The sequence below is a fragment of the Eumetopias jubatus genome, unplaced genomic scaffold (assembly GCF_037043125.1).
Source record: "Eumetopias jubatus isolate StellerSeaLion01/CBP00866 unplaced genomic scaffold, mEumJub1_p1.0 scaffold_8, whole genome shotgun sequence".
Classification (NCBI taxonomy): domain Eukaryota; kingdom Metazoa; phylum Chordata; class Mammalia; order Carnivora; family Otariidae; genus Eumetopias; species Eumetopias jubatus.
The window spans coordinates 90921394-90933572 of NW_028274814.1; the positions used below are offsets into that span (position 1 = coordinate 90921394).

The 12179-nt window shown below is 41.3% G+C and overlaps 1 protein-coding gene across 1 annotated transcript in view; it reads left to right on the top strand.

The window, feature by feature from the left end:
* SRGAP1 (SLIT-ROBO Rho GTPase activating protein 1) overlaps positions 1 to 12179 on the top strand; it is a 263998-nt gene that overhangs the window by 198391 nt on the left and 53428 nt on the right. Inside the window, exons 9-10 of the mRNA XM_028110990.2 lie at positions 7780 to 7977; positions 8468 to 8552. Of these exons, the coding sequence (XP_027966791.1) occupies positions 7780 to 7977; positions 8468 to 8552 (283 nt within the window). The remainder of the gene's footprint in view (positions 1 to 7779; positions 7978 to 8467; positions 8553 to 12179) is intronic.

The following is a 12179-nucleotide window of genomic DNA, read 5'->3' on the forward strand; positions in this document are numbered from 1 at the left end:
ACTTTCAAAGCAACCTACATCTAAATAATCATTGATACCTTTCACACTATAAATATTCTCTAAGCTTGTTTCAATCTAATGTTGCACAGTCTTGCACACATTCTTCAAGTTCACTTTTAATCTTTGTTTCAGGGATTTCAGCATGGGGGTCATTCCCTCTGCTCCTTTCTTTCCAAGCTAGCTCTGGAGTAATTCCCATAGACTACAGTTCCCTTTTCTTAGAGTTCCTCTTTCCGCCCTTTATCTAGACACAGCCAAAGAAAAGGAGAAGGAATTGTCTTAGTAGAGCAATTATGCTTTTCATATTTTTAGTACAGCCTTAGTTTTAAGTAGTTTGCCCCATTTGCCCCAAGTAGATTTGTCCCCACATTTGGTCCAGAAGATAAGAGTTTTCATAAGTGATCACTTCTGTGCCATGACTAAAACTTCATGTATAAAATGACTTTCTCTTAAGTTATAGATTTATCCCCCTGAAGGGAATGGAAGAGAGAGGAGCCTGTGATTCCTCAATTAATTTGCAACACTGTTTAATGAACTGACAACCCCGTATAAATTTTCCTGTCTTTACTTAAAATCTTTAACTGACAGTTTACTAGGGAGTAATTCATAGACTGTTCCAAAAATATATTCCTTACACAGGGTATTTTCAGCCGTAATGAACAAGATTTTATGTAAACATTTGAAACAGTTTTCATGGCCTGGGTACTTGAGAGAAGTAAGAGAGATTTTGGTTATACCTTGTAGAAAAATCACGTTGCCCCCCAAAACATCCCATAATACCACTGACTGCCAAGTCATGGAAATCAGCGATCAAACCCTTAGGGGTATTGTCAGATTCTTCTAAGACTTGGTATAAGATGTGGAGCTTGATAATTACCTAATCATAATTACTATTTTTGATCTTCTCTGTGGCTTTAACTTCATTTTTTCTTATTTAAGTATTTTTTTTAAGTATTTCTTACTTGTCTGCAACCTTCTATTGATGAGGTTAACAGTAGGAACCTAAGTAAAAGATAACTGCCATTTATCTGTCAAATGATAGCATTATCTTGACCAAAATTGAAAACAAGGATCAACTGTCATTCACAAAAACACTTTTTTTTTTGAAAACATGTGTTTTTAGAAGCAGTGTGTATGGTGTGTGTGTGTGTGTGTGTGTGTGTGTAGTTTCAAATAAGCTTTAACTCCCTGACAGAAACAACTTGATCCAGAAGAATACCAAATGTGTGTGTGTTTGTGTGTGTGTATATATACATATATATATAGTTTCAAATAAGCTTTAACTCCCTGACAGAAGCAACTTGATCCAGAAGACTACTAAGCAGAGTGAGGAGAGTTTCTAGAAAGGGCCTAAAAATGAGTCATGGGATAGGGCAGCCTAAATAGAATGGTGGAGCTCAGGATGGCTGTCAGCAAAGCAAGCACATGTTGTTGGTGTGTGCTGAATGTTTCTTTGACATCTGTGGATTTAAAAGGAGGATGACTTCAACCTCTACCGTTCATTCACTGAACCTTTTGGATAATCCCCTGTGTCCCAGGCACTGTGCTAGTGATGAGAGATACAAAGATTAATAAGCTGTCTCTAACCTCAAGTCGCTCCCACTGGAGATGGACAACATAGCCCTCTCAACGGTGTGGCAGGTCCTTGTGAGAAATGGAATTGGCATCATTCACCTCATTCCCCAGCAAAGGCAAGGTCACTGGCATCTGTACCAGGAACGAGGGAAGGCCATGGCAAGATGCTCTGCCTCTGCTCCTGCCTTCTGTGGCCTGTTCTGGCAATAAGTTTCTGTACCCTGGGCTGGTTAACTATGGCATTAATCCAGTTTCTCTGTGTGTGTGCATGTGTGTCTGGTCTCTTTCTGGTGATTTTTAACCCATCTGAAATGATATAGTGCTGCATTGAAATGCATCCGAGGTCAGTCATGGCAAGAAGTAAATAGTTGGGGAAGGGAAGGCAGAGCTGGGGGTCATCTTCCCAGATGGGCTGATGAGTCTTAAAGGATGAATAGGCCTGTGTAATGTGCAAGGCACAGTGTCATAAAACAATATGTGTGTTAGAGGTTGGATTGTGTCCCCCCAAAATTTATATGCTGCAGTACTAACCCCCAGTAGTTTAGTATATGACATTATTTGAAGACAGGGGTCTTCACAGAGGTAATTAAAGTGAGGTCATTAGAGTGGGCCTTCACCCAGTGTGATTGGTGTCCTTTTATAAAGAGAAAATGTTCACACAGAAACAGAGAAGGCCGTGTGAAGAGACACAGAAGATGATCATCAGCAAGCCAGGAACAGACCTTCCCTCATGGCGCTAGGAAGGAACCAGCACGTTAATGTCAGACTTTTGACCTGTAGGACAATAAACTGCTGCTGTTGAAGCCCCCAGCCTGTGGTACTTTGTGACGGCAGCCCTGGGAAACTAATACAGTGTGTTCAGAGAATAAAATCAAAACAACTGTTTTGTTTCCTCCAATGGTTATAGTGTCATGTGAGTAAAAAGGCAAATGAGCCAGTCTGCAGTAGCCCAGGGAAGTCACCTCTTCTGTTGTTCATTTTGATTCTCAGCGCAGAGTCCCGGCCACCTGGGCACTCCTCCAGTGCTGTACATTCTTCGGGTTTTTCATAAATTTCTTGTCACGTTTTTGGCCTCTCCTACCAAAGCTAACTGCATTTTCCTGCTGCTAATAGGGAGTCATTACAAGCCTCATATTAACTGTTTCATAGTTGCCTCATTATATTCCCTCCTTGTGGCTTATTAACATGACTTGTGTGTCAGAACCTGGTGTTATTCTTCGTCGAGAACATCCCATGGGATAGTATGTAGTCCCAGCCATCCTGTCTGGTGTTTTCTGTCACATCCTTTATTCTTCCTGACAATTCCAAATTTAACCATGACACTCTTGCTTCAGAGAAGAAAGTTGAGAAAAGGGAAAAAAAAAATGGTGTTGTTGACAATGACAGAAATCACAGGGCTGCTGCTGGGTCCACAGTTTGGGGGCCTGTTACTGTGGGACCTGCTGGGTGTGGATCCTGTCTGGTCCCCGGGCAAATGGTACTGCCTCCAAGACCTGGGGCAGTAAGGCTGGTGCTGGGACAAGGGTCCACTTCAGGGCCCGCAGTCAGTCCACAGATAGTCTGTTACCAGGGTCTTGAATGGGCGTGACACCTACCAGTTTCCTGAACAGGTGTTCCTAACAGGTAGGATTGGCTCTGCACCCCAGCTGAAGGGAGCTGGTACCTGTCCCAGATCCACCCCAGGATGCATAGCCTGGGCGAAGGTGTATGCAGGCCTGCCTCCAGGAGCACGGACAGACACATCTCCCACCTGGAGCCAGGTTACAGGGCCACTTCAAGATCTGCAGATAGATGGAGGTCAACAGGTCTGCCTCCAGGAGCACTGAGAAGCATGCCTTCTAGCAAGTCCCTGTTAATGGAAGACTGCTCCATGACCAGGGCGGAGAGGGACTGGAACCCCATCATGGGCTGCTTCACTGTCCATAGCTGGGACCACAGTCAGCAGGCCTATTACTTGAAGCCCAGGGAGATGCGATTCTTCTTGGGTCCCTTGGCAGGTAGTTCTGGTGACAGGACCAAAGCCAAATAGGACCATAATGGAGTCCCCAGGGGGACCTGGCTATTTCTGGGTCAGTAGCCAGGACCAGGGTTGGCAAGCCTCCCACCTGGGCCCAGGCCTGCTTTCTCAAATTGGTCCTCCTCAGTCCTGGGCTCCACCAAGGTTTTACAAGTCCTTAATCTGCATCCCAAAGCTCCCACAAATGCACTTTTGTCCGTGGATGGCCGCCAGGTTACTGTTGCAGTGGGGCAGGGTGGAATATGTACAAGGGAACCTCCTATTTTGCTGTCTTGCTGATGTCACCTCTGGGGTGGTGAGTCTTTTCATTCAGCCTATAAATATGTAATCATGACTTCCTTAAAGTAACCATTACAGTATTGTTTTTTTAAATAACCTTTAATATGCTTTTTTCCAGTTATATCTCTCCTTTGCATTGTGTACATCCCCAGCAATAATGACTAAGTTTGTTAATTTTCTTTGTACTTTTTTGTTTTATTTTATCACATGATCTCTTTTAGTATCAGAACTAACACTGATTGCCATTACTTCTTCCCTAAACAGTATTTTGTTGATTAAAAGAAAAGAGTAATTGAAACTATTTCTACTTCCTGTAATAGTGAACTGAGTCACTCAGCTGATTATTTCACATTTCACTGTCCTGAACAAGGTGTCTGGCCAAGCCTGAAGTCCATGGCAGAGAGAACCATATGTTGCCAAAAGGAAGAGCATCAAATATTTTGAACAAAAATAAAACCCAGTGATTTGGAACTATTAGTTCCCTGATTAGCTTGAAAAATAAGTAGACATTCTCTCTAGAAGATGATAGTCTCACCCTAGACCTCAGATAACTACCAAAACGTCCAGCAAACAGACGTCAGATCACAGAGAGATGCCCACAGGAACTCCAAATATTAACATTATCAGAAATGAACTGTAAAAGAGTTACTCACTGTGGTCGAGGAGATAAAAGCCAAGCTTAGATTTCAGTAGGGAACCATAACCTACAAACAGTGAAATAACAGATTTTAAAATGTACCTCATAGAGATTCTAAAAGTGAGAACTACAGTGCCCCAAGCTAACAAATCAGTGGATGGTTTTAACATCAGATTCAACACAGCTGACGAGTGAATTATCAAAGTGGAGGACAAATCAGAAGAAAATAATCAAAATGCAGCATGGAAAAACAAAAGGAAAGAAAATACAAAGAAAGGAACACATGGGTAGCACAGTCAGTTAAGCATCTGACTTTGGCTCAGGTCATCATCTCAGAGTCCTGGGAATGAGCCCCATGTTGGGCTCCCTGCTCAGCGGGGAGTCTGCTTGTCCCTCTCCCTCTGCTCCTCCCCCGCACTCATGTATGCACTTGCTCACTCTCTTTCAAATAAATAAATAAAAATCTTTAAAAAAAAATACAAAGAGAAGGGTAACAGATATAGAGAACACAGTGATGTTTAGCATACTAATTAAACTCCCAGAAAGGAAAACAATAGAAAAGGAGATAATATTCACAGAGATAAAAGCTGAAAATTTATTAGAGTTTATGAAAAATATCACACAATTCAAGAAGTCCAAAAAAATCCAGGTAGAATATATTTTTTTAAATCCTTATATAAACATATCATGGTAAAACAATAAAAATAAATAAAATAAAACTGAGCCTGGGTGGCTCAGTTGGTTGAGCATCTGCCTTTGACTCAGGTCATGATCCCAGGGTCCTGGGATCAGCCCGAGTCGGGCTACTCAGCAGGGAATCTGCTTCTCCTTCTCCCTAGGCCCCTCCCCCCGCTTGTGCTCTCTCCCAAATAAAAAAAAAAAAAATTTTTTTTTAATGTAGAAAACTTTAAAAGCAGCTGGAGAAGCAAGCAAAGTGGCAATAGACTCACAGCAAACTTCTCATTCAACAGGAACATAGAAGCAAGAAAATATAGTGATTATCTTCAATGTATTGAAAGAAAGTAGGGGCCTGGGTGGCTCAGTCGTTAAGCATCTGCCTTAAGCTCAGGTCATCATCCCAGCGTCCTGGGTTCGAGCCCCTCATCGGGCTCCCTGCTCAGCAGGGAGACTGCCTCTCTCTCTCTCTGTCAAATAAATAACTAAAATCTTTATTTTTTTTTAAAGATTTTAGTTATTTATTTGAGAGAGAGAGAATGAGCGATAGAGAGCACGAGAGGGAAGAGGGTCAGAGGGAGAAGCAGACTCCCCACTGAGCAGGGAGCCCAACGTGGGACTCGATCCCGGGACTCCAGGATCATGACCTGAGCCAAAGGCAGTCGCTTAACCAACTGAGCCACCCAGGCGCCCATAACTAAAATCTTTAAACAAAAAAAAAGAAAGAAAGAAAATAAACTGCCAACCAGGAAAAAATACTTTCATAAATGAAAGTGAAATAAAAGACATTTTCTAGTCAACAAAAAAAGAGTTCACCACCAGCAGACTCATGCTAAAAGGAATTTCTAAAGGCAGGGAGTTACTCTTAAAAATATAAGGAAAGGAGGTCAAATAATGTAACTAATATATGAATAAAGCAAAATGAATACTGACTATATATAACAACTGAGGTATTTAAATATATGTTAATATTTACATACATATTCTATTATAATACATTATAAAAATAGCATATAAATAAGTAAATGAAGTTAAGGTGCTCTAAATTCTGTACATTGGAAAAAGGATAAAGCTACCGATTTACACTAGACTTTGAGCAAAGGTAGAATATGACTTAATTGTGCAAGATAAATGTAGAAGATAAAAAGCTCCTAGAAGATAACATAGAAGAGTATCTTTATGGCTCTGAGATAGGAAAATATTTCTTAAATAGGACCCAAAAAGTACTAATCATAAAGGAAGGGACTGGTAAATCAATTACATTAAAATTAGAGACAGTTCATCTAGATACTAGAGTGAAAAGCCAGAGCAGAGTGGGAAAAGATATTTGCAACACATATAACTAACGAAAGACTCATATCCATGTCTACAAATAAGAAAAAAACTCATAACCCAGTGGAAAATTGAGCAAGAGGTTTAACCAAAGTATTTCCAAGAGAGGAAATCCAAATGATCTTAAATGTATTATAATGAGCTCAATCTCAGGCATCAGAGGAATGCATATTAAAACCACAGTAAGATACCATTACACACACCCCAGCACAATGGTTTAAATTTTAAAAACTGATAATACGAACTCTTGATGTAGAGTAGCAGGAACTCTCTCTTACTGTGCTAGTGGGAATACAAATCAGAACAATAATTTTGGAAAACAGTCTGGCAAACCCTATAAGCAGCAATTCTGCTCATGTTTGCTAGACATGTATTCATGGCAGTATTTTCAATGGCCCAAAACTAGAAATAAGTGAGTATCAACAGTAAAAGGGATGGATTATGATGTATTCCTACAATGAATATTCAGCAATGAACTACTGTACTCCCAAGAAATGAATAAATCTTACTACATGAAGTTGAACAACAGAAACAAGACAAAAATCATACATGCTGCAGGATTCCATGTATATGAAGCACAAAAAGGCTAAAACTAACACATGTTAGACATCAGGATAATGGCTGCCTTTGGGAAAGAGAAAGGAGTGTGTGGTAATTAGGAGAAGTACAAGGATTTGTAACATACCATATTTCTTGATCTGAGTGGTGGTCACGTAAGTGTGTTCACTCTGATCATTCATCAAGCTATATACTTATGGTATGTGTATTTTTTGTGTGTAGTTTAACTTCCAATTTTAAAAAGTTACTTTAAAAAGTGTAATTGAGTGGCGCCTGGGTGGCTCAGTTGGTTAAGCGTCTGCCTTCAGCTCAGCTCATGATCCCAGGGTCCTGGGATCAAACCCCACATCAGGCTCATTGCTCAGTAGGGAGCCTGCTTCTCTCTCTCCTCTCCCCCTGCTTGTGTTCTCTCTCTCTGTGTCAAATAAATAAATAAAATCTTTTAAATAAATAAAAAATTAACTGAGAAGAGTACCCAGTGATATACATGAGATTTATAAGGATCCAAATACACAGAAATATCCTCTTGAGAATGATATTAAAGAGAGCCTCTCTTCATATTGGTGGTAGTGGGTGATGTTTACCTGTCTCTCTCTCCTCTTCTTGGGGCAGGGCATATGTCTTCACCTCTGCCTGACAGAGTAGATTCTGAGTGTGGGATCCACAAAATCATGTGGTAACAGGAGAAATGTGTTCCTGTCCCCAGGTTAAGAAAACAACCGAAGCCACGTTGCAGACCATACAAGATATGGTCACCATCGAGGACTACGATGTCTCTGAATGCTTCCAGCACAGCCGTTCCACAGAGTCTGTGAAGTCCACGGTCTCCGAGACATACCTGAGTAAGCCCAGCATTGCCAAGAGAAGAGCAAACCAGCAGGAGACGGAGCAGTTCTACTTCATGGTACGTCTGTCACTTCCCAGACGCTCTTGGGGCTCAGATCTGGGGTCCCCAAACACAGCTTCTAGAGTTGGATTGGAATCACCTGGGTTCTTTATTAAACTACAGACTACTGTCTGCCCTCGGAGTTCCCAGTTCTCTTGGGTCTGAGATAGGATTTAGGAGTTAGTACTTTTGTAAAAGTTCCTCAGATTTAAAGAGGGCTGCTCTAAGACCACTTTTAAACATTAATGTACATACATTTCACCAGGAGAGCTTGTTAACATGCAGGTTCTGATTCCAGTAGGTCTTGGGAAGGAGGGACCTGGGAGTCTGCATCCCTGATAGGCTCCCAGTTGATGGCGGATAATGCTGGTCTGCATCAGACTGTACTCGGAGTAGCAAGGTTCTAGAATCTAGCAGATAAAAGTGGCTGGATTTTAGATACCCTGCAGGAAGTTCCTTGACATGAAATATATTTTTTTAAGTTAAAAATGAATCTTTTCTTTTGCAGAAACTCAGAGAATATTTGGAAGGTAGTAATCTCATCACAAAACTTCAAGCCAAACATGACTTGTTGCAGAGGACCCTTGGAGAAGGTCAGTTATTTGAAGCAGACGGGGAGGATGACATGGTTTTTGTATTGTGTCACATAGATATTCCATGAAGAGTGTGAGTTGTGGATTTGTTTTAAGAAGCAGAGAACACTGTTTAGATTGGGCTTTTGCTGTAACCGTGTAATAATCAGGTTCTCCCTGGAACTCTAACTTGGTGCTAACCTTGAGGAGGAATAGTGCAGTCTGGGGAGGGCTGAAAAGCCAGCCCAGAGCTCCTGAGGAACGCTCTGCCCAGCCTAGTGCTCCTAACACCTGGTGCCCCTAATGGGGAGAAGACTGGGCGGAGCTGCACCTGCGCCCACCTGCTGACCACCCAGCCACTGCTTCCTTACCCTCTGGGACCTGTCCAGCCTTCCAGCTCCACCCCCTTTGGTTTAGTGGGCCAGTATTTGTTGTCACATCTAATGCCTTCGTGGACTCTAGGAACCAGTTAAACCAGTTTGGGCGACTTTTCTTTTTTTTCTTTCCACAGACATTGATTTTACTTGAGAAAAAAAATCTAATAAAATATACCGCTGTAGCTAATAATAATAACACAAGAAGAGCTATCACTTCTATAGGGCTTTTTCTGTGCTAGGCATTGTTCTAAACTATATATTGAGCTGGGCTATAACTTTCCCCATTTTTACAGATGAGAAAAACAATGGGGAAAAAAGGATTATAGTTTAAAAGGGACTGTGTAAATGTTACCCTTTCTCTTTTAATCTTCTTGAAATTTAAAAGGAAAAAAATAAATACAAGCAAAGTCCCTTTTTTAAGTGCCTCATAGTCTGTAACTTTATCTTTTATTCACACTAGATCTTGCCAGAAGTTATAAAAAGTGAAAGAGACTACAGATGGGAGTGGGAAATGAGGGGAGAGAGGTGTGTAACTCAGGCCAAAAAGAGATTGCTGCCCTTTGACCTAAACTCTTGTCCCCTACCATTCTAGAACCTTCCTACAGACAAGGCAGTTTTTTTCATCACCTTATCTCCTGGTTTCCTCCAAAGGACACATTATCCTCAGGGAATGAGCACTTGGAGAAAGGTCATCATGACCTAAGGCTCCATGTATTACAGATAGGATGCCAGATTCTAAGATAAAAGGCTGATTTCATTTAGAAAAAGAATTAACATTTAAACTACTAGGAAGTGTCTTAAATAAAATAACCAAAGACAATATGTGAACTTTCATTAGATTTTTGAATCCAAAAAGCGAGTTACAAAAGGCATTTTAAGGACAACTGGGGAAATTTAAACATAGACAGACTGCATATTAAAGGACATTATTGAATTCATTTTCTGAGATATGACAGTGGTGGTATGATTATGAAGGAGAAGATTCTCATTCTTAAGAAATGTTTGCTAAGGGGCGCCTGGGTGGCTCAGTCGGTTAAGCGTCTGCCTTTAGCTCCGGTCAGATCCCTCCCCTCAGCAGGGAGCCTGCTTCTCCCTCTCACTCTGCCTGTCGCTCCCCCTGCTCATGCTCTCTCTCTCTCTCTCTCTGTCATATAAATAAATAAAAATCTTTTTTTTAAAGTGGCAATATTAAGAAAATGAAAATCATAATTGAAGTTAAAAAAAAAATGTTTCCTAAGTATCATAATATCTGCAAGTTACTTTCAATCGATCCAAGAGAAAAGATAGAGAGGGAGAGAAAAGGAAATAAGGCCCATATGGCAAAATGTTAACAGTTGGGAAATCTAAGTGAAGGGTAGCCCTGTACAAGGTTTTCAACCTCCTGTAATGGAGGTTGGAACTTTTTTTAAAAAAGCCTTTTTTTTTCTTTGAATAGTTGTCTTACCTCAGCAATCATGTCCCAGTTTTTTTTCTTTTCTCCTTCATAGTATCATGTAAGATCCATTTTTTCCACCTACCACAAAATGCCTGATATTTCAGCAATGCCCCCAAGGTCAGGTGCCGGTCCCAAAGCATAAATTATCATTAAGTGTTTTGACAAATGCTTACTGGCACAAAGCCCTTCCCTACAGGACTGGATACCACGTTAGAAATCGTGAGTTGGAGGCAATTAAGTAGTGGGTGAATTCATTCTTGGCATGCGTGCAGACACATGTGTTAATTCGCTTGGGGTCCCATTCTGAAACTTTTATGATACTCATTCTACATAGATTCCCCGACGTCTCCCAGAGAGAAAACCCCAGCGGTTCATATGATTTTATATGGCATTATTGGACAGGGCTCTATTTTAGCCCACTTACTGAACCCACATGCCAGATCCCGTTGTCAGCTGCTGTACTGTGTAAAGCTGTATTGTACCTTGGGAACTCTGAGCCAGGGTTTCTTTATCTTGGAATTTCTCTCACTGGGTTTCAGTATCATAGTGACACAAGCTGGGTTCAGGGGTACCAGGCCTTCACCAGATTGGATTTATTCAGAAACTAGATGGTTCTCAGACACGCTAGCCTCTGCCCACACGCTGCGAACCTTCCGGCCCCCCGGCCCTGCCCCACGTGCAGGCTTGGCAGCACACCACACACTGGGCACTGCCTGGGCTTCATGCTGGCAGCGTTGCCCCGAGAAAGGCTGAGCCTGCCCCCACCTTCTAGCTCGACCCTTGTGAGCCTGCTGGCTTTCCATGCAAGCCCTGTTCGAGTTAATAGGCTTAAACCAAAAGAGACAGGAAAGTTCATGGTGCCTGTCCCACAATGAGATAATCCAATGGGGAGTCCTTCTGAAGGAATCCAAGTCTGGGCTTGGTGAAATAAGGTTAGTAGCACAGGATTCGATGGTGTGTTTGGGGACAGTCGTGACTTTTTATAGAGAGATCACATCTCTGAATTATACTAGACTCACTGCTGCAAAAACTGCCTTTAAAACAAATAGGGCCTAACCCAGGGATTTAGCAGTTGATCGTACACAGCTGAAACTGTAACTACAGACATGTGTTTGGCCTGTCTTACCGCTTGCTTTTGGCAGCCTACCAGAGGCCCAGTAAGTCCTTTGATTTACAACATTGTGAAGCAGCTAAGATTGGGCTCTTAAAGGCGCACTGTCAAAATTCAGAATTCCACATCTCTGAAAACTGTTGAAATACAAAGAAACACATAATGAGTTGTTAAGACCAAAGTCATCACCTTCATCATCCTTCAGCAACACCATTATAAAGTGATGTCATTTGTTTTTCATTTGGAGAAGTTACATCAACACAGTAAATGAGATCTACATCAGTAAAACTGAGGCACTGAAATTGTTTCTTTTTCTTTTAATAAGGAGCCTTCATGTTCACACTGGCTTCTTTATGTGCAACATTTGGAGTTAAGGGGGGGGGTTGTAAATATCAGTGCAGTTTTCACTAAACACAGATAATCTGACACTGGAAGCAGAGTTCCATGTTAGATTGTTTCTAGTCCTGGGCATAAGGTTTCTGACAAAGAAATTAAATGGCTTATCGTCATTGAATCCATTGTCTGTCTCTGAGTAGGAGCACAAACATACTTTCCAAAAGAGAAGCTGATTGTGAATAATTAATGTTTTTTAGAAAAGCAACGTATTCTTAAGGAAGAAAAAGGACTGAAAAGTAATGCCAGGAGTCCTTATCAGTCATTCATTAGGGACCCAATTCCAGGTGCCTCTGTCCAGTTTGAGCTGTGCACATTTTAAATATTTCATC